The 21,664-nt window shown below is 34.6% G+C and overlaps 4 protein-coding genes across 6 annotated transcripts; 2 read left to right on the top strand and 2 right to left on the bottom strand.

The window, feature by feature from the left end:
* The first annotated feature begins 1,108 nt into the window (after positions 1–1,108).
* Positions 1,109–4,126, top strand: LOC114373978 (probable NADH dehydrogenase [ubiquinone] 1 alpha subcomplex subunit 12). Its single transcript, XM_028331557.1, has 5 exons — positions 1,109–1,271; positions 1,679–1,705; positions 2,265–2,356; positions 3,508–3,617; positions 3,713–4,126. The coding sequence occupies exons 1-5, from the start codon at positions 1,183–1,185 to the stop codon at positions 3,869–3,871; spliced, it is 477 nt and encodes a 158-aa protein (XP_028187358.1). The 5' UTR covers positions 1,109–1,182; the 3' UTR covers positions 3,872–4,126.
* A 948-nt stretch (positions 4,127–5,074) lies between these two features.
* On the bottom strand, positions 5,075–8,103 carry LOC114373678 (protein SMG9-like). The gene is made up of 8 exons (XM_028331192.1): positions 7,880–8,103; positions 7,685–7,793; positions 7,490–7,605; positions 7,240–7,359; positions 6,991–7,080; positions 6,389–6,525; positions 5,604–5,862; positions 5,075–5,405 (listed from the first exon to the last, which is right to left on the bottom strand). The coding sequence occupies exons 1-8, from the start codon at positions 8,075–8,077 to the stop codon at positions 5,253–5,255; spliced, it is 1,182 nt and encodes a 393-aa protein (XP_028186993.1). The 5' UTR covers positions 8,078–8,103; the 3' UTR covers positions 5,075–5,252.
* Positions 8,104–8,402: 299 nt separating this feature from the next.
* LOC114373679 (RNA-binding protein 42-like) lies at positions 8,403–11,069 on the top strand. The gene is made up of 7 exons (XM_028331193.1): positions 8,403–8,538; positions 8,841–9,093; positions 9,376–9,553; positions 9,807–9,904; positions 10,085–10,181; positions 10,474–10,559; positions 10,639–11,069. The coding sequence occupies exons 2-7, from the start codon at positions 8,866–8,868 to the stop codon at positions 10,690–10,692; spliced, it is 741 nt and encodes a 246-aa protein (XP_028186994.1). The 5' UTR covers positions 8,403–8,538; positions 8,841–8,865; the 3' UTR covers positions 10,693–11,069.
* Positions 11,070–12,772: 1,703 nt separating this feature from the next.
* Positions 12,773–21,630, bottom strand: LOC114377281. 3 transcript variants are annotated; one of them, XM_028335722.1, is made up of 17 exons: positions 21,489–21,630; positions 19,965–20,075; positions 19,527–19,870; positions 19,367–19,433; positions 18,998–19,257; positions 18,844–18,910; positions 18,362–18,753; positions 18,220–18,286; positions 17,809–18,023; positions 17,534–17,707; positions 17,028–17,430; positions 16,850–16,950; positions 16,695–16,738; positions 15,991–16,234; positions 15,678–15,825; positions 15,330–15,460; positions 12,773–13,164 (listed from the first exon to the last, which is right to left on the bottom strand). In XM_028335722.1, exons 2-17 carry the CDS (start codon positions 20,008–20,010, stop codon positions 13,021–13,023), a joined length of 2,847 nt encoding a protein of 948 aa, XP_028191523.1. In that variant the 5' UTR covers positions 20,011–20,075; positions 21,489–21,630; the 3' UTR covers positions 12,773–13,020. The 3 variants fall into 3 exon arrangements, with proteins under 3 accessions (XP_028191523.1, XP_028191521.1, XP_028191522.1); XM_028335720.1 differs by lacking the exon at positions 21,489–21,630 and adding an exon at positions 20,110–20,351 and having other exon boundaries at positions 19,965–20,017; XM_028335721.1 differs by lacking the exons at positions 12,773–13,164; positions 21,489–21,630 and adding an exon at positions 20,110–20,351 and having other exon boundaries at positions 15,161–15,460; positions 19,965–20,017.
* Between the last annotated feature and the right edge of the window lie 34 nt (positions 21,631–21,664).

The raw sequence follows: 21,664 nt of genomic DNA, 5'->3' as shown, positions 1-21,664 counted from the left end.
CCAATCACATTTCGCCACGTACACTTCCTTTTGTTGACAAGCCAATTATAACACAGTGAAGTACCAATACTCTCAGACTCAGTGGGGGAAAAAACATAAAAGAAAGAAAAGAAATGCTAGGAACATTTTAAATAATGAATTTGTATTATTAGAAGAGAATGCGAAATTCATTACAAAAAATTAATTTCTGAAAATTTCACCAATGACAAATAGTCTTAGGAAAAAAATATTAAAAAGTGTTACTAGCGATAAAAAAAGCCAATGTTATTTTAATCATCACTCGTTCACGTGTATTGTAAAAAATAAATTGTCTAGTTTTTAACCATATTTAGTCTATATATTTTATATTATATTATTAATTAATAAAAAATATATGAAGTAAATTTTAAAACCATAATTATTAATGTGAATGATAAATGTCGACCATATAAACAAATTAGAAAAAAATAATTTTTAACTCAATTTAAATGTATTTTTGATTCCTATAATTTATTTTGTTCATTAGTCATTTTATGTCTTTTTAATTTTTTATTTTTATAAGTTTTTTTTTCCATTTATAATCCTTATTGAATATATGTTTTTCCAATTTTGATACTTATAAGTGTGAATTTATATGAACTAAAAACGATAAATAATAATTTTAAAGGAACTAAAATTAAAAAAAACTCATAAATTTATAGGAACTAAATATAAACATAAGAAATAAAATTGAAAAAACATAGACTAAATATGAAAAAAAACTTATTAGACTAAAACTAGGAAAAATATAAATAGAGACTAAAATCCTATTTAAGTCTTTAAATTAAATTATTTTTTTAAAAAAAATCCGTATAAATTATTTGATAATTTTTAATTAGGTCTTGAATATTTTTTGTAAGTGGATCCTGAACTTATACTTGTTTTTCAATGAATTATTTGTCATTTTTAAATAGGTGCTGATTTTTTTATTGGGTCTTTGAAATATCCAATTGAAAAAAATCACGAATCTAATCGAAAATTATCAAATAATAATTTTAAAAATAATTTAATCATTTTTTTTTACTTCTTGTTTTTTTTTTTTTCTAACTTGTGTTCATTTTCTTTCGTGGTTTATTTTCAATTATATTGGGTGTCACCAAACGCTGCCTTAGCAATACCCGAAAAGAGAAGAGGGTGTGGGAAAGGAGGAGGAAGAAGAGCGAGATGGCGTCAGTGGTGAAGAACGTACTCAAATCGGTCAGAGAAAAGGGTTTCGGCGCTTTCCTCAGGGAGCTCAAGGATGAAGGCTACCTGTTTGTCCCTTTTCTTTCCTTCGCTTCTAAATTTCCCCTAACAATTCATTCAATATTTTTCGAATCTTTTTTTTTTTCGCTTCGAATTGTTATTATTTAGTTCAATCTTCCTGTTATTGTACCTCTTTTTTTTTTTCATTTCTTATAATTTTCCACTGCTTTTCGATTTCGCTTTCTCCGAAAAATGCAATTTATGAAACTCAGAGTTGATTTAATAGCTCTTTGTTCATAAAATGTTGGGATTGTCAAAGGATTTTTGCTGTGCATTATCCGGAGAAATGTACGTGGAGATTATTGAGGGTTCCTTGATTCCATGAACAAAGTAGATTTATCTATTGATACTCGAGGGTTGGGCATTTTGTGCTGTGCTGTGCTGATATCTTTTACATTATTGTTTGAATTTTCAGGAGATGCCTTCCGGATGGAAATCTCTTGTAAGTCAATTGCTTTGCTTGATCTTTTCATTTTTTTCTTTCTCAATTTATATATATATCCTTCTTTGAAAGCCAAATTATTAATTTCGATGCTTGAATATCTCTTCACTGTGTTTTTGCTCATGGTCTTTCCTTATTGCTGTTTTTAAATGTTTGATGAAAAGATAGGATGTGGAGAGGCATAGTAGAATAATATATGCAATTGAAGGAGCCTTTCTTGTTATTATTCAGGGAGGAATATGAGAAGGACAAAAATAAACATATATAACATTAGCTTTGTCACTTCAAATGGCCCTCTTAGAGATAAAAGGGAAATAGCTTTCTCTAGGGTGATTTGAGTGGAAGTATATGGTTCATTGCAATTAGATTTAGATTATTTCTTTTTCTTGTAACTGGTCTCAAGCTGTCAGAACAGAGATTGAGTTTATGTAAAGTTAATGAAGGGCTCAGTTTTTATATAATTTTGTATCGTTATTGGTATTTTATTGAAAGATCTTAACTCCTGTGATATACTAGTATTTTTCCTCTTCCAATCTAATTCTTTTCTGAATTTATGTAGGCAAACCAAGATCCACAATATTGGGGCAACACTTGTTGGTGTTGATAAATTTGGTAACAAGTATTATGAGAAGCTTGGAGACACACAGTTTGGTAGGTGCCCTGCTCTTTGTGTCTTAATCTGTATGTGTGTGGTTTAGTCAATTAGTCTAATAAATTACACATGGCTAGACTAGCTAAGGACTAATGAAGGTGTTTACCATGCATTTGGACAACAGCCATTAACATCAAGCATTCCAATTATTGCACATGGATATCTCAATTCTCACTATGACATATTTAACAAGAAAAGGATATGGTGAGGTGTTATGGCTTTTCAGATGCTGCCTCAAAACAGTTGCTATACAGAGTAGAAGAGAAGCTATAAATGATTATGTGTCTATCTTGGGCTTACTACAAGCCTAGCAAGTAAACAATCAAAATACCATACAAGCAATTGAGACAAGAAGGATAAATATTAACAACAGCTCTCTATCTGTGCAATTAGGTTGAGAGTAATGATCATAGAAGCCAAAATATTAATAAAAGAAACATAACAAATAGAACTACAGTCAAATTGTGAGGATTGTGCGTGCGCACACAGTGAGGGGGAAGGATAGTCTTTGAAAACAGAAATATATTGAAGCTTTTTATTGTAAGCTGCCTGTGGGGTCTGATTAGCGGTGGAGAATGGATTATTGGGAATCAGTAATATATTTTAAAATTCCCAAGATCTTTTCCTCTCTTCTGTGGTAAAGTACATAGTGCTAGTTAGTGATCCTTTTCTTCTGTCAACAAAATACACTTTTTTTAAGAAAAATTCTCAGCTTTCTGCAATTTCATTTTCCTTTCAGTCATCAACATTGTGCTGGTTTTTCTTCACTCTTGCTTTTGATATCTTTCTGCTATTTTTCCATCCAACAAATGATGTTTTCGAATTTGGGTGAAGTGAATAGATGATTCAAGGGCTATGTCCGTAGTGTTGCTCAGTAAAAGTTAGCAATGTCTTAGCAGCAAAACCTAACAAAGAAATAGCAACTGATGAATCTCTCCTCTGTCAATGAAGGACATTGTTTCAGATGAATTGTAATTTGTCAAATGGATATTCAAACAGATCATTTTACCATTGAAATGAATTAAATTGATGTAATTATATTCCCTACATTTTAAATTCTATAATGCTTTATCCAAACACGAGGGTAAAACCCCCATATTTGACATAATATCAAATTTATAAATGCCATTGTTTTCTTAATATTTGGCAGGAAGGCACAGGTGGGTTGAATATGCAGAGAAGACTAGATATAATGCCTCTCAGGTTCCAGCTGAATGGCATGGTTGGCTCCACTTCATCACTGATCACACAGGAGATGAGGTAATTCTTTTCTTTCCTATTTACTTCCTTGGTAATGCTTTATGGTAAGAAAATCTGAAGTCCCAGATAATAATATTGCAATGAAATGGTTGCAGCTTCTTTTACTGAAACCGAAAAGGTATGGTATTGAACACAAAGAAAATTTGTCTGGAGAAGGTGAACAGTATATCTATCATTCCAAAGGACATGCACTTAATCCAGGGCAGAGAAACTGGACCAGGTACCAACCATGGGAGTCCAAGCCTGAACCATGAATATGGGGCAGCTGAGTTGCAGATGTTCTGGATGTTTGTTTTTAATCCTGAAAAATTGTTTTGCCTTCATTTAAGAGGTGGAAAGCAGCTTTTTTCTTTTTAACAATAAAACGAATTAGTGGTGAAAACAAACAAATTCGCTTTGAACTTTTGAATCTCTTAAAATATACTGTCGTCACTTTATGTATGTGATCGTGTTAAAAGGACTTGCTCTTATTTACAATAATCTTTTACCTAATGTATTATTTGTACAAGTATTTATTTATTTTAATTAAACCGACTAGGACTCAAACAGGATTGTTTCCGGTGGAGGTTACCTGATCTAGACAAAAAATAAACTGACTGATCCAGAGTTTTTTTTTCCTGAATGGGACTGTTCCAGAGTAATTTATGCACACATCTTACTTTATGTTGCTAAGTATAATCAACAAATTTATTTCTTTATAATTATACTCCCCCCCCCCCATATTTTATGTAATACTCATTATTTTTCCTTGTAAATAATAAAATAAAGTATAATTCTCAAAATAAGACAAATATACGTATATTACATTCTAATCTTGGGATTCATGTGATTACTTAATTTCGGTACGGCTGGGTTGGCCTTGGCTCTTTTGTCTTGAGATTAAGGGTTGGCCTTGGCTCTTTTGCCTTGAGATTAAGGGTTGGCCTTGGTTCTAAATCACCTTTTTTTGAAAAATACAAGGGCATTTATTCAAACTGCTCACATGATTTGTTATATTTAAAATTTTATAATTTTCACACTTTCTTATAATGATATTATCTTTATTACTTAAAGCAATTCAACTTCTCATTGTGTAAAAAAATCCAGTTAATCAATTCTAAAAAATATTTTAAATGGACTGTACAATCTATCTCATTTTTTATATTTTATTATTTATCTTAATCTTAGTTAATATATATTTTATATCAATTGTTTAAATAAAAAATATATAATAATTTTAATTACATAAAAAATCACTTCAAAATTCAAAATAAAAGAAAAAACATTAAATTTTTAAAAATAAAAATGTACTATTTTTAATTAAAATTTTGTAATACATGAAAAGTACTATATGCTAATAATTTAGTTAAATAAAAGTAATTTAAAATTATTGTCATCTCACACCAAATTGAATGCTGTACGAGTGTATGCTAATCTATATCTGTCGTCTCACACTTCAAGGAATGCTGTATTAGTTGTTTTTGACTTTTTGTAACTAAATATTCTACTAATAATAGGTTTACAATAGTATTCACCAGCAATAAAATCAGCTTAAAGAATGTGCAATTGATTCATTATGATTTTGCATTAAAAAAGATACATCTTGAATTGAAATACAATTTCAGAGAATGTCTCGAATCTTTCCACATTTCGTAATTATCTCCCATACATACCCGAATGTTGAAGTGTTCTACAATACTCCAATATCGTTGGGGAGCTTTTTACCAGTTCCCATATCTTGGCTGAATTCTTTAACCATTCACGCTCTGACACTGGTCTTGTGAAAGATGGTGACTTCATTGATAAAATCTGACAAACAGGAAAACATATAACGTGTCTTCAATTTTGTAGCTTATTAAAACTAACTGGTCTACAAGAATTTCACCAAAAAAAAAAAAATGGTCAACAAGAAAGGAAGCAATATAACAGTGGCAACTAGCAAAGTAGAAAAACTTAACAAATCCTGCACAGTAGTGTTTGTGAGGCATTTGTTTGTGTAGAAAGAACCTGATCACGCAATTTCCATAGTGCAGAAACGTAACTTTCATGCTGAGCTCTTGGATTTTCGTCTTTTTTCTTGAGAGGGATCGCATAAAATTTTATCATGTTAGAATCCATTTGACTGCCATGAACCGGAGAAGATGAAACATGCTCTTCAGGTTTGTTTTCGGTGTGTTCTCTCACAAAATAGGATGGTCTGAAATACTGCATGAGTGCCTTCCTCAACTGCACAGAATTACTAGGAGTAAAGTCTTGATCTTGCAACCTACACAAGTCAAAAGAAAATACCGATGAGTGCTTCACTATGCAGCAACCTTATTCCAATTAAGGAAAGGAAGTGGATACAAGATAGAACTGTGGCAAATGATAATATGATACAAATTTTTTAAATGGATAATCCGGGCTTCATATGCCTTTAGCCCTTTACTTTTAAGCCTCTTTTACAATTCATTTTACTTTTGCCTTTAGCCCTTCATCTTTGGTTCTTGATTTTCTTATATATTTTCAAACAGTCAGTGACACGTGGTAGGTGACACTGTGACAGAGACCTTAATTTTAGAGGATATCTGAAGGAAAATTTATAGAAGAAAAAAAGTCCAGCCAAGATGGAATGTTGCTAGTAGCAAGCAGCTAATCAAGCCAAACAAGTTAACCATTCGTCAGTTCTCATTCACTAGTTACCTCCAGGTCTTGGCTGGGCTTGTCTTTTCAAGAATCCTACTTTGCTTAATTAATTAAATACAAAAGCCAAACAGTTCAGAATGATGTTGAGGCAGAATGATGTTTCTTACTTGGTGTGTACAAACACGGGAGTAGCCATGTATTCTTCATGTTCAGGAAGCTTATCTTTCTCAAGCCCAGAACTAGAGCTCTGTGATAGAGAAGTCGTCAAGGATGGGTCTGAGATACCATGCTTCAACAAGTCAACCTACATGATACAAGTACAGCATGATCAGTCCTTTTCAGTTTTCAATATATTAATAGTCTTTAAAACATAAAATTATAAAAGAATTAAGAATCTGCACATGATGTACAAGGATTTTAAATTAAACAAGGAAGCCCAAAATACTGCAAAATTGCTATCGAATTGCAACTATTCATCAAAATGGTCATTGTAAACATAATGAATGTATCTCAGACCACATGATTTTATATAGTGTAGCCACATAATGTTCCATCAAAGCCATTGATCTAATAACAACTCATCGCTTATAGCAAAAAGCTGAGCTAAGAAAAGACAAAAAGATACCCACTGGATGAATTCAGATAAGTAATAACAGATGGAACCAGGGGCACAACTGTTTTTCAAATGCTACACAATTTGCATCACAGGAAATGGTCTCATCAAGCTATTGAACAGGACTTGAAGCATCTTCAAATATAACACACATACCGTCAACATCAAATGCCACATACTATCATCATGGATTCCCTCTGACACCACCAGCACAATATGGCAAATGGATGCTAGAAGAACAGCAAGCTAGAAAGGTTCCTTGCAGCAACCCAACATAGTCAAGATAATCGGATATAGTAACAGTTGCAGGAAAGAAAAAAAGCATCAATGATTATCAAGCTAGAAAGTTAATAATAATATTTGTATTAAAAGGATATTCTCTACTTAGGAGTGACTGTTTATTACCTGAATACCCAGAAGTTCATGAGCCAATTCAGCTGACAAGGTTTCTCCACTTAGCACTGAAATCGTTGAAGAGCCATCTGGTCTCATCATCTCAGATAAAACAGAAGCACTAAATACAGGCTACATGTAAAAAAGAGAGGCACAAATATAACTCAAAATCCCACAAACCAACATAAGATAACAAAGAAGAACAGTAGAAGCAATAGAAAATGAAAAAATGATGCAAATTAAGGAATGTTGATATTATTACCTGGGTATCAAGAAGAATAATACGTTCAGTAGAAATCCTTGGTTCAATGCCCGTGGAACAATGCCGTGCCATAGCTCTAGTTTCTTCAGACTGTATGGCAAAAGGTGGTAGCATCCCTGCAGGCTTAGGCATCAAAGTCAAAAATAAATAAAAAGTTATAAAAAAAGAAGAGTTAAATTGAGTGAATAAACTGACCAGGGGAAGTTGAGTCAAAACCGTAAATTTCATTCATAATAGTGGACTTGCCAACTCCAGGTGACCCAATCACTCCAATCACAGTAAAGTCCGTATTCTCAGTCAAAAACTGCCAACATTTTCCAAATGCAATGGCAATTAATAGTAAACATTTTTGTTGTGTGACAAAGGAAAGGAGAGTGAAGAGAGATTTACAGGGAGAAAGCGATCGATGCGGAAATCCCAGGAGTCGGAGAGAAGGTTGAGGGATGCCGCAGACGGAAGACGAGAACGGAGCTGAGTGGAGTCGTCATCGCCGCCGCCACCACGCCCGAATTTACCGGCGACGGGACCTCCGGTGACGAGTCCAGGCTTTGCTAAAAGGATTTTTGGAGAAGCCTCCGACCCCGCCATGGTTAATTGTGAGTTTCTGGGCAGTATATAACCACTCAGTTGCGAACTTTGCGGGTCGGGTCGGGTCACTTTGTTAGAAAAAACTAGGTACAATAAGTAGTTTTTTTTTTAAAATTTATTTAAACTTTTAAAAAATAACTTGTGTTTTTATATAAATATTTTTTTAAGAAATAGATAGAGAATTTTCTTTTTATTTTTAAGCTTAAATAATTTAGATAAATATACTAAAAAAAAAATATTTGTATTAAAATAAACATTTCTTTCAATAAATAAATTTAAACAAATATATGTTTTTAAAATAACTTTGAAACTTACGTGGGTTTTTAAAGCATATTAAAAGCTAGACCATGCTCGTATTCTTTTTGTACTCTCTCACCGGTCCGGTGGTTCCTCCCTGTCATCTTCAACCTCAGGGCTTTCTCTTTCTCTGTGTCTGAGCTCGACATTGCTCAAAGTCTTTGGTGAATTTTATACCTCTATTTTCTGCAACTTTCTGTTTATCTGCTTTCTTCGGTGTTCACCTCATTTCTCAATGTTGTTGGTTCCTTCCCATTGTCATGTGTCGAAAATGTATAAAATAAGTATGCCAATAAATTTCTATGAATTTGTTTCTCAAAATCCTGCCAATTCTCTATATCATGAGATAGTATTGCAAAATAAAAATGTGTGTTGTAAAACAATTACCTGTAATTTTATAGTGTGGAAATAGTAAATCATTTACTTTGATATCTTATTGAATAAAAATGATGGTTTTGCTTTCCAGTTTCGTTCCATTCGAGTTGCGATCCATGACGACACCATCTTCTTCCTCCTCCTCAGCTCCGCAATCGCAATTCACCTATTCCAACCCCTCCTCCTACTTCCCTGTGCCCTTTCATCTACAGCAACCTGCAACCACTCACTATGCTGCACCCTATGTTGCTGCTCCGTCCGTGCAAATCCCGGCACCTCCCATCGTCGGTCCTGTTGTGCCAGCACCGGTGGCAGGGGTATACTCCACTGTGCCACAATATCAGGTCGGTGCACGGTGGTCTTGTCCTCCTTTAGAATAAGAAAAGAGAAGTGCTAGTAACACAACCTTTCTAATAAACACTCTATTATTGGTTAAAATTGATTAAAAACTATAAAATCAGGAAAGAAACTCATTAAATAAGAAATGAGACCCACTGGAATTTTTTATTTCCTATAAATTTCAACCAATGGTACAAAGTGTTTTCAAAAGAGGGTGTGTTTGGCATTTCTCAAAAGAAAAATAGAAGGTGGCAAAAATTGATTGAATTTGTTGTGTGATTGAACAGGCACAACAGTTATTTGAGAGGGATGCACAGATAATAACGCCGGAAGCTCTTGAGAATGTTAAGGCAGCAATTGCAAGCAGCGATGTCGAGCACAAAGCAGACGCCAAAAAGAAAGCAGTTCCTCGCAAAGCTGCTGGCCAATCTTGGGAGGATCCCATCCTCGCAGAGTGGCCAGAAGGTATGATGACTATGTTCTAGTCATTACTATTTAGTTTTACAGATTTGTTAAGTTAATTTTATGTATATTGAAAGTTTGCATGTGAAAGATGATCTATTACTCCTTATTTCAGTTATGTATAAGTGGGTTGGATTGTGTGTCCATGCCGTTGCGAGTGTTTTGTTTGCCTGGAGCCTATATTGTGTATGTGATTTTAAAGATTCTGAATTTAGATTAGAATCGTGAATTGATTGTTATTTTTCTGGCTAATTAGATGATTATCGGCTCTTTTGCGGCGATCTTGGTAATGAAGTGAATGATGATGTTCTTTCAAAAGCATTTTCACGATTCCCTTCCTTTAACTTGGCACGGGTAAGTGGATTACTCATCTAGCTCAAATTATTTTTATGTTTAGGAATGATTGTGGTGCTTCTGTGAGCATTTTTCTATTTCCTCTTCAGATTTTTGTTTGAAGGGACAGAGTTGTTAATATTTGTGTATCTTAACGTAGGTCTTGCTTAATGACCTGAAGTTATGTTTGATCTTGTCTAGGTTGTCAGAGATAAACGGACTGGTAAAACAAAAGGTTATGGATTTGTGAGCTTTGCCAATCCTGCTGACCTTGCTGCTGCTGTTAAAGAAATGAATGGTTAGTAAGTTCGGATGGGCTTCTCTTTTAAGCATTACTCTGTAGTGTCTAAGTACATTTAGTCTTGTGACTAGTGCTTTGATTCAGTATAGATATTTTATGCCTGATAATATTGACTAGAGATTGATAGCTTTACAATTCTAAACCATAATCATGATGGTTTATTGTTTCTTTTATGCATGAATGTATTAATGGCTTATCCAATTTGTCTCTGAATCTTGTCAATGTAAGGAGACAATATTGTGGCCAATGCAATCAAATATGTATCCTGACTATGATGTCTTGGTTTCAGGAAAGTATGTTGGAAATCGGCCGATAAAACTACGCAAGAGTAAGTGGAAGGAGAGGACAGATTATGAAGCACTGGAAAAACAGAAGGTCGCAACTTTCTTTGTAAATGATTTGAAATTGTTTTTAATGTATGTCTAACTTAATTCTTCTATTGTTTAAATGACAGAATCACATTCAAAAGAAACCGAAATTGCCAAGGAAAGGCGTGCTGCACAAGTGACAAAAGGCCAGAATCTGTGTAAATCAGATTACTAATTTAACTAAGTATATGATAGGGTTAAGAGAATGCCTAAACCTCTTGTTACCAAAGTGTATGTTAGGCACCAGCCTAGCAGTAATAAGAATAACTAACCAAACTCTGTTAGCAATAACTAACTGAATTCTGTTAGTTAAAGAATCCTATAAATAAGAGCTCTAACTAATGGGAAGGGAGTTTTTTGAGCATATTGTGATTTGGAGACTAACTGAATTGGGATTCAGTTAGAGTTGGGTACAGAAGTTCAACTGAATCCCAATTCAGTTGAACCTTTTTCAGTTGTAATTCTCTGTTCTAAGTTCTTCTTCTATAAGCAATAAAGATTCTCAGTTTTGCTCTTTGTTCTTGGTGTTTGACTCTGTTTTCTTCTATTTTCTTTGTCCCTAATTTGCCAGTGTTATCAGTATAATACTATTTTCAAAATGCTATAACCTTTTTCATCTGAAATGTATTTCCTGTGTAACCAAAGAAAAAGGTTTTTCCTTCAGATATTTCATTCCATGGAGCTGTTTGCAAAGGAGGAGAGTTGTGTTAGGTCCTCCACAATTAACGTAAAATTTGCTGATATATCAATCATGAAACTAATTGCAAAATACTATACTAGCTCTTTTAAAATGAGTGGTCAACACCAAAAAAATCCTTATTCCTAACTTCTACATTTCAGGAATTGATGTTTATCATTTAAAAGAGCACGAGGAAAAAACTCAGTAAATGGATGAAATTTGACTGACTGCTCATTTTATTTACGAAAAACTTAAGATTGTGTACTCAAATTGGTGTTTGGTGGAGTAGCGTAAATACAATTTGTCAATTGGTACCTCATCTGATGGGAAGATATAATAGAATTTTTTAGACATGCTTGAATGGGATACGTCTAGGTCATACGAATAATGAATTTTGCACTTCTATGCTACTTGGGATTGATGTTATATCTGAGAGTGCTTGAGCTTTTGATAGCTATCGTCTATCGACTAACATAAGAATCTTGTACATTGGGGAACAGTCCGAGTGATTTGACTTACAAGTGTTGCTTCTGTAACAAGTGAGACTTAAGAGATCACTTCTCCAATATTTTCTCCTCCATCTACTATTTCTAGTAGTGATGTCTATTGGAAAGTCTCACTTATAGACATCACTACTAGAAACAAAATAAGACATCGCACATAAATATTCCTATGACCTTTTTTTTATCAGTTAGAAGAAGGGAACTAATCTGGGAGGACTTGAGTCCCACTGCATACAAGATGAATTTGTAGCTGAACCATGTTTCTTTCTCTTGGCCAACCAATCTGCACATTGATTATCTTTCCTCAATGTGTGATTAAAGGAGAGTAGCCAATCTTTGTCTGACGAAGTCTCACATGAGTACTCATTTAAGAGACTAACATACCATTAGAAGTGTCAAAGTACATTACTTGTAAGGTCACCTTGTTCTCTGATATGTCAAGCACTTTGGGAAAGGGACATAATCAACCCTAGTCATCAATCCAAATTATGTCAGGTTTGTTATGTAGGCATTTAAAGCTTCACCTTTTCATGATGAAATGGGGAGGCTAATTGGTAACTGCTATTTCATTTTAATTGACATCCCACACCTATAAATATTAGAACTCCCCTTAGAGTTAAATATCCTTTTAATTCTAAAATACTGTTCTAGTAGATTTTCTGCTGACTTTAACGACAAAATCTTTATAAGAATCACCACTTAAGTCTACTATGCTAAGCACAAATAACAAAAAAATTCCACCATTATTTATAGCTAACTTATGAGTTCATTTACTTGATGGGATATTTGGTTGTGAGGAAATAAAATAAAGAGAAAAAAACAGATAATAATATTGTCTTTTTTTGGTTTGAGTGAAAAAAAGAAGGAAAAATTGACTTCTAGAAATAAAAATTCAAAATTTCTTTCCTTTCCATTATCTTTTCCTCAAAACATAAAATAAGAGTTTTTTTTTCTTTATATAGGCTCTTTTCCTTGATTTTCTCTGGGCCATTGAATTGGTCAGACAAGAAAATAGATGGAAAAATGAATATTTCTTACAAGAACAAATAACACAATTATAAGGAATTAATGAACTCGAATGTAGATTACAAATTCACAATACATTCTTGAGAAAATACTGTATGCAAAATTGAAAAAAAATATAATAATAAATGCCCTGGACTATGGAATCAGAAGATGGAAAAATGATTTCACAATTATTGAGCAATTAAAAGAATTTCATACTAACTATAATGAAAAATAAATGAGATAAAAGTAAGTTATATTTCATTCTTTATCATTAATCACTAATAGCCACATTTATACTGAGACCATTTTTGAAAGTCATCGTCACTGTCATCAGATTGCTCTGGACTAGGAACTGCCACAGAATCTTCCTGTGCTTTAACATCGGCATCCTCCTTTTTTGTTGCGGCCTTCGGAACCTCTTCCTTCATTTAGATAAAACAATTATGGAATTAGCACAGCCAATTACGAAATAGAACATTAGAGACTCTATGAATTAAGTTTTCCGGAGCACAATATTTTCATCTCTAATAAATACACTCTAATTTAATAACATTTCGAAATAAACAAAATATAGTAATAGACTAACATAATAAATTTAATGTGTTATCTTTTATTTATTTTTATTAGTATTATATAACTATCTTAATTTAAAAAATATACCCCCAGACTTCATAAGGTTATCGGTGTGTAGACAAATTAAGGATATCCTCAATCAATAATTAAGTGGAAGTTGTGGCAATTATAATTGTTTGAATGTTTAGATTAAAGTTTACAAACTTAAGTTTGAATGAAACTTAAGTTTGCAAAAACAACTTAAGTCATACTTCTACAAAACTGAGTTTTCAGATGCAAACATACTTTTGAGCATAACCAGCTTTGCTTGGCAAATGGGGTTGGGAGTTGGCAAATAATCAAAACCAGCTTTGGGCAAGAATTTTATTGTCTAAATATGATGGTTGGAATGCTTTGCTATCTGGTAGGAACAGTAATGACCACTCTCATTGGTGGAAAGACCTAAAGAGTGCATTTCAGCAGCAGGACAGCAATAGCATCACCAAAAATTTGAGATGGAAGGTGGGTTGTGGGGTCAAAATCAGGTTTTGAAAGGACAAGTGGATGGGTGATGATTTAACTCTTCAAGACAAATATTCTACTCTGTATCAAATGAGTAGACAGCAGAATTCTACAATCAACTTAATGGGTGACCTTGTTGAGGATAGATGAGAATGGAAGCTAAATTGGAGGAGAAATTTTTTTGATCATGAAATTGACATGGTAGCAGCTTTCTTGGCTGAGATTGAGAATGTCCACATCCATCATTCCAGCATGGATATTCTAACATGGAGGGCTGATCCTAGTGGTGGGTTAATAGAGTGGGCCCTTTTCCCATAGAGCCAAAAAATCACTTCCTGCAATTCTCTTACTGGACTAGGAAAAGACAAGAGATGGGAGGTTGTATGGATTGCCTTGTATGACTATTTGGAAACATAGAAATAGCTTGGTTTTAAATAACCAGTTTTTCAATCCCGAAAGAGTCATGGATGAAGCTTTATTCCATACATGATCCTGGTTAAAGATGTGCAAAAAAAAAAACATGATCCTGGTTAAAATGTATGGAGAAAGGTTTTCAAACTCAGTTCAACCATTGGTCAACTAATTTGAAGGACAAATTATCTTAGAGGGGGGTTTGACCTATCTTGTTAGCTTCTGTGTATTTGTCTTTTCTAGTTGGGTTTGGCCCTCTGTATTTTCTTGTTATGTATTTCAGTACACCTAGTACTGAATCTTACTTCTAATACAATATCGATTTTTGCTGTGCAACAAAAAAAAACTTTTGAGCATAACCAAACATGTCACAAAACTAAGTTTGGAGCACCCCAAACGGAAAATCAAATATAGCCAAATCATTCCCTGGGCCAGGTCAGCCAAGGTTTTATGTCATATCATACATACAGGCAGGATAGTGAAGTGGAATATGGTTCCTTTATCCCTATGCTTCATGGACACAAAGGAAATCTCATGCCAAGCATATTGTTGTAACTAGTTTTCAGTTATATATCGATGTGCACAGCCCATAACTCACAATTGGTTCAGGGTGTTCTCCTGCGTACTCAATTATGTTTGCTTTCGAGTTTCTAGTTTCTACACCTGTTTTTCTTCTTTTTGCATTTGAATTACTCCCTTGGAGGATTTACGAACACTGCCAAACTTGCTAATTGCACAAATAGAACTAAATTTACTTTTTCTTTAAAGAAAATAATCAAGGCAAGCTATCTATCACCCTTGCGGCAATATACTATAAGTAACTTGGCCATCTGAGCTTTAAAGTCAAAGATGATATAAGCATTGATCTAATGACTTAGAGTAGAAAAAGCTTTAAGCCTCAAACAAATTTAGGAAATGAAGGCCAGAACCAAGTAAAAATGTTAATTTTTGTAGATGGACCCCTACTATGTTCCACAATCCACATCAAACATCATGCAATTAAGAATATTTCTCTGATAAATAAGCCACTGAAATCATAAATTATCTGCACCAAAAAAAGGGAGATATCAAAAGATAAACTGAACAGGCCAAAAGTGCATACATGAGTTCCAGCGGTTAGGTCCACAACCTCCTCCGCCATCACCAAATCTGAGGCATCTCTACCGGGGTATTCTTCTGCCTTGGTGGAAGCTAGTTTTAGTAGTTCAATAAACAACTTAGAATGAGGATGATCTACAAGAAAGGAGTATAAATTTGCTTTAGAATAACTTTTTTGCCACATCAAAGAGTAAATGAAAAGCAATGAAGTTAACCATTCTAAACTTATATTTGCCATGTTAAGTTGAAGAAGTCATAGAAGTAATATTGAGGATCATTTCTGGACTGCTTAAAACAATAAAAACATCAGTCTGGCAGAGAACAGCAGAAAACAGTAATTAAAGGGCAAAACCTTTTGCACTGTTATTTACAGCATCGGTTAGCTGTAAAGGCTGCTGCCGCTCTTCCTTCTTGTACTTCAACTTAATTTGATGCCGTGTTTTATCAGGGAAAAAAGTCTTTTGTATCACAGAAAAATCTGTTCCCATCTCCCTAACAGCCTATGCCAAAATAATAATAAAGGAATTAGGTAATTTACTGTAATGTACAGCTCTTTGTTCCACCCCCCTCCTCCCAACCCCAAGGAAAAACCAAGTTGCCATGCGAATAGTTGTGTTTAAGAGAGAAAAGAAATGTCAGACATCTTGTGAGAATTACACAAATACCTCATAAAACAGTTCAGTTTCTTGTTTTGACCATTTTCCCCTAGGTGTCTTCTTTTCCCTGAAAGACTGGTAATTGAGTAAAACGGAAGTTGATGTGATCCCTTCATTGGCCTGATTATCATATGGGTCTCTACCATCTTCTGAACCTAAGAACTCCTCATCATTATAAGCCCCATCATCATAAGCTCCATCATCATAAGCCCCTTCATTATAAGAACCAGCCTCATGAAGAGAATCTCCACCACTGCAGATAAAAATTATGCAAACTGAAATTTATTTACTATTTCCACATGTGACTCAATGGAGATAGTAACAGCAGCCAATGGATAATATGCAGTGACCTCAATGCAGATAAATATTATGCAAACCGAAGAAATTTATTTACTAGTCCACATTGCACTCTAAAGAGACAGTAACAGGTAACAACAGCCAGTGGATAATATGCAGTGCATTTTCTATATAATGTTTCACTTTTCCCTTTATTGAACAAGTTTCTCCATTTTTCAGATATCCCTTAATTCAAAAGGATAATTTTGTGTAAGAATTACAGAGACATTGTAGTAAATAGGATGTTGTTCACATCAGTATATTTTTCAAAATAAGTTGATTTTGCAATATAATTATATAATTTTTATTAGAAAAAGATATATATTACCAGAAAAGTAAATAAAATGTAAATGTAGATTCTTACTAAAGCTGAGTACCTTTGGTTGGTGGAAGAAGTATTTGAAGTCATCGCCTCTTTTTTCTACATAGGAAAACAAATGGAACAGTTGATTAAAATTTAAGCCATAGTGCCATACTATGAGTAACAATTGTTAGACATCGCAACACAAGGATTAGAATAGAGTATACACACCGCCAGCCGCTCCCTATGTTCTTCAAGTAAAATAATATCCTTAATAGGTATATTTAGACGATCAAGTTCATCCTCAGGAATTTCCAGCAGAGCCTTGTCCACTGAGAAAAAGAAAAACTTCGGCATAAGTATACCACCAAAGATGAAAATTAAACACAAACAGTCTAGTAAGTTCTACCGCATCTTTTTCTTCGTCGGGTTGAATGAGAGAACTTTTTGGGAGGTTCCTCAGTTTTTTCTAAATCATCATTAGCCTTCTTAGGCTTTTGAGATGTTTTTCCACTTTTAGCCACAGGTTTCTTCTGTGAACTATTTGATACTCTTCTCTTCCTGGATGGATAATCAACTTCATACTCGTCATCATTTTCTTGAAGTTCATCTCCATTAGAATTATAAGAAGGGTCAAGGTCATTATTATCTTCAACATCCTCATTGAGTGAACTGTTTGCAGGTTTACGAGCTGCTTGTTTTCTCAGCTGCCTTGAGGTTTTAGCACCTTTATCCTCCTCACCAGCAATACATCTTCTGTTCTTCCTTAGAGAACATGATGTTGAGCCATCCTTTTTTCTCTTATTGGAATCCTGATAAGCATGGTAAATGACATGAAAAGTTATATACAATCAGATTCACAAATCAGAAAGATGAAAAAAGAAAAGAAAAGAAGTCATAGTAACTGATATGTACTTCTTTTTCCCTTGTAACATCTGCATGCAAAAAATCAGCCAATGTGGGACTATCTGCAGCATTTGTCAACTCTTCATGCACTGGAATTCCCAAAGTTGGATCTTCGCCAGATTTCATGGATTGATAATCAATCACATCATCACCTGGGCAGGCAGGATTCAAGTCCACAATTTCCTGATACCAATCATAATCATGATCAACATTATTCAATAAAAAAACCAATTAGTTATTTAGAACCAACAGAAAATTATCATATCTTTGAATATAATCTTCACCTCTGTTTCCAACCTCCTATTGCTAGTGTGAATATCATCCTCATTGAAGACTGCAGCTTCATTGAAGGTTAATGAATCTTGAGGAGTATGATACTCGGGACACCTTTGAACTTGGGTAGTATCACATTCCCCAAAAGAGTTAATGGAACTAGGAGCAGGTGTGACAAAATTTTCCTCTCCACCCTTCCCATTAAAAGAATGAAGGGCTGGTTTTCCTACACACAAAATTTTTCCAATCACTACTGGAAAACCCATGGTCACATACTTACAAATTACAGTTGGCTGGGAGCCAGTCAACCATAACAGTGAGATTTAAGGCAGCGGCACAATACAAGTGACGCTCTTGAAAGCTAAAATGATATGAAGAGAGTTGATGTAATTTGGTAAATCACAAGGAATATAGTAACTCACCTGTACCAGTGGCAGCCTGGGTGAGAAAATCATCAAGGGATTCCAGCCCAGAAAAAATGTCTGCAGCCTGTAAGTACAAAATCTATCAATGTTTAGCAAATTAATGGAATAGAAAAACAGCCAATATTAATTTTTCCATTACCTCTCTGGATGATTTACCAAAGCTAGAAGGCCAATCTGTAGTTCCATTATGAACTGCATCCTCTGAAAGCATGGCATTTAGGGAATCCAGTTGGGAAGGAATTGCAGCTGCCAAGCTCTTATTGTCTTCAGAGAGAATACTTGAGCTAGTATCATCAAACTTATCAGGTAATTCAGTTGTCCTAAGAATCTCTGATGTTGGCAAAGGTAAACTGGCTGATTGGTTTAGTCCACCACTGCCATCACCACAAGACTGAAAAAATTGAAAGTCGTTTGTGCAAGATGTAGGCAATTCAACAGATTTTTCCATCATAACATTAGATGAATCAGAAGCAATTGCTGGCACATTGCTAACTCTAGGTCGTGGCTTAATCTTGGGTTTAAATTTATGAACTACAGTAAAAAAAAAATAATACAGATAACTCATCTTTTCAGCGATACAAAGAATATTAAATTATTTACAAAATCATCAATATCACTAACCATTCCCAGCACCAGGATAAGGGAGTATGTTGCTGAAAGGATCCAATTCAAATTCTGCAGATACTCCCTGAAATGTATTCCCTACATAAGTTGATCACGCCCATCTTAACCAGTAGAATAAATGGAAACAAGACAGAAAATTAAAAGAATCCACCTCTTGTTTTTTTCCAAAGTTTGACTTTGAATCAAAGTTGCTCTGAATTATTGCAATCTTATCATCTGAAGAACCTTGGAAGCCCAAATCCGTGCCAACTTGGATTGAATTGTCAATAAGCTTGTTGCTATCAAGAAATGAACCTTCCCCAATTTTAGGTTGTTCTTTCATCCTATCTATGGCTGAGCAAGTTGCAGATGGAGCAGCCACATTAAATTCATTTTCTACAGCATTAGCAGGGTGAACTGGTTGTGTTGTGCCTAAATTAATCAGACAAAATTTAATAGATGACTCACATTGTGCCATGTACAGGTCCGAGATGAAGAAGAGTGGTTTCACACAGACAAGCAATGTGAGTGAATAACTTACCATTATTGAGGTTAGTCTCAGGAACGAAGCTAGTGACTGAGGCCCCCTCAAAATATACTGGATCTCCCTAAAATTGAAAAACAATTTAAGGAAAAACAGGTTACAAATACTGCATGTTAACATTGAATCAATATAACCATCAATAAAAAATGACATTTACCTCAGTAACCTCACATATTGGTTTTAAAAAGTTCATAGATTTCTGATCAGCATCAACTTCAGTTGCGGTGATTGTGGAATCATCTACCAAGGCTGCACTATCTCCTTTCACACTAACTTGTTTACGATTTGTGGAATCCTCTGAATTTGGAATTTCTACCTGTGTATGATGAACGGACCCCTTAGGTTCTTCCGCTGGCATACTTAAAGCTGAAGCAACTGCATTTTGACATTCATTTCCCGAAATTCCATCTTTAGATGAGGTGGAATGTTCTGATGCTGGTATTCCCTTTCGAGGAAACTGTTTCGATTTGGCCTTTGGAATAAACTTGGCACCCAGCCGAGCTACAAAAGAATATAATAAAACCACCTGACATAAACATAATGGAAAAAAAAAAAGCTTTCCCACTTCCAGTATCATTGGAATCAAGGCACTTACTACGTGCAGCAGGAGCCGTTGGTAGAATATCATCAAAAGGATCCATGAGGCACCTAATTAGGACAAGTACAGTAGCATAGGTTCCCTTGTTTGCAACAAACAAGAATTATCCTGTAAGCAGAAGATTAATAATAAGAATACTCACCATACGGAAATTTGAAAACAGTTTGTAAATATTGCACTTTGATTAATTGCAACGTTGCTCCCAACAGAGAAGACAAGAAAAAGAAGAAAGAGTAATTTGGTGTTATATCTATCTATGCGTCCGCATGAGTGCGTTACTAACTGTCTGCTCGTGGCACGATCACGATCGAGTCCGAGACTTAACGGCTGGGAATTGGGCCCAGCAGGCCAGATCCCATATAGGCCCATATCCACTACGATTGGTTTGGATTCAAACGACGCCGTTGGGGGTATTTCGATTAAACCAATTTTAAACATATTAGCTAAATATTTTAAAAACACTTCGAAGTTGGCCTAGTGGTAGGGAAAGGGAGATTGAGTTGTACTATGCACAAGGTTCTGGGTTCAATCCATATATCAAAAAATATATAATTTAATTTGTACATATTATAATATAATTATGTAAAATTTAAGTAAAAAAAAATAATATTAAAATATCAAAGTTCATTTTTAGTCTCCATAAAAAAATTTATCCGTTTTTTTTTCTGGTAAAATTAAAATATTTGATTTGTTGGCTCAGTTTAGCGCTTTTTGGTTAGTGTGCCACACGCACCGGACAGCACTTGCGGTGGCCAACTGAACATGGGAGGTCGTGAGCATCACGGTCACGACGACGCGGTAATGTTTGCTCGCGCAGAGAATTGAAAGAAAGAAACTACCAAACACGGGTGGCGCAAGACGGTGGGGGTGGGGGGGGGGTGCGATGAGGGAAATCTTTTGTGCAGCAGATGCTTTCGACTACGGTGGTGATGAATTGAGGACGAACTCTTGGTGGTTACGGGAACAACACGGTGGACAACCATGGTGATTGAGCGTGTTAAGTGGCATAGGGAGAACCAGGGTCAAAATAGGAAAAGAAAGAAATGCTTTTTTTTTCAGAAACTAAAAATGAACTTGGAATGTTTTGCTAGCACGAAAAAATATATTTTAACCTATTAAAAAATACATTATTATAAATTTTAATTTAATTTCAATTATATAAAATAAATAATAAATAATTATCCTGAAAGGTTTACAAGATCTAATATACAAGATGATTTCGTAAACTGTAATCATCTCATGTCCCCACCCCAGTAAAGTGGAAGGCCAAAAAGGGGATGAATATTTTCCCTCACTATACCATTGAGCATTTCAGCTAATGACACGAAGTGAGAGTTGATAAGCATTTTGATAACAGCAGCAGTGCATAAATAATTCATTTTTTTGTTCTTACACCAATGATTTCGTTCATCTGTTCATTCGACGATTATTGCAGCAAGCCATACTACCAAATCACAAATCAATCACTAAAGAAGAAATTAAGTAAAGACAAACCGCTAATTTATCATAAGCCTTCTTTACCTGCGGTGTGAGTTTGAGGGTTGAAGCGTGAGTTGCGGCGCTGCCGGCGACGGAACTCTCGTCTCGGCGGTGGCAGCACCTTCTCCTCTTAGGGCAAGCACTCAGAGTCCGAGAACATACCTTAGTCTCTTTCGCTTGGCCTTCGGTTCCATAATATTATTGACTATTTATAAAAA

Source organism: Glycine soja, chromosome 11, assembly GCF_004193775.1.
Source record: "Glycine soja cultivar W05 chromosome 11, ASM419377v2, whole genome shotgun sequence".
NCBI classification, from domain to species: Eukaryota; Viridiplantae; Streptophyta; class Magnoliopsida; order Fabales; family Fabaceae; genus Glycine; species Glycine soja.
The sequence above is the reverse complement of the archived record's forward strand: the minus strand, read 5'-3'. Positions and strand labels throughout refer to the sequence as shown.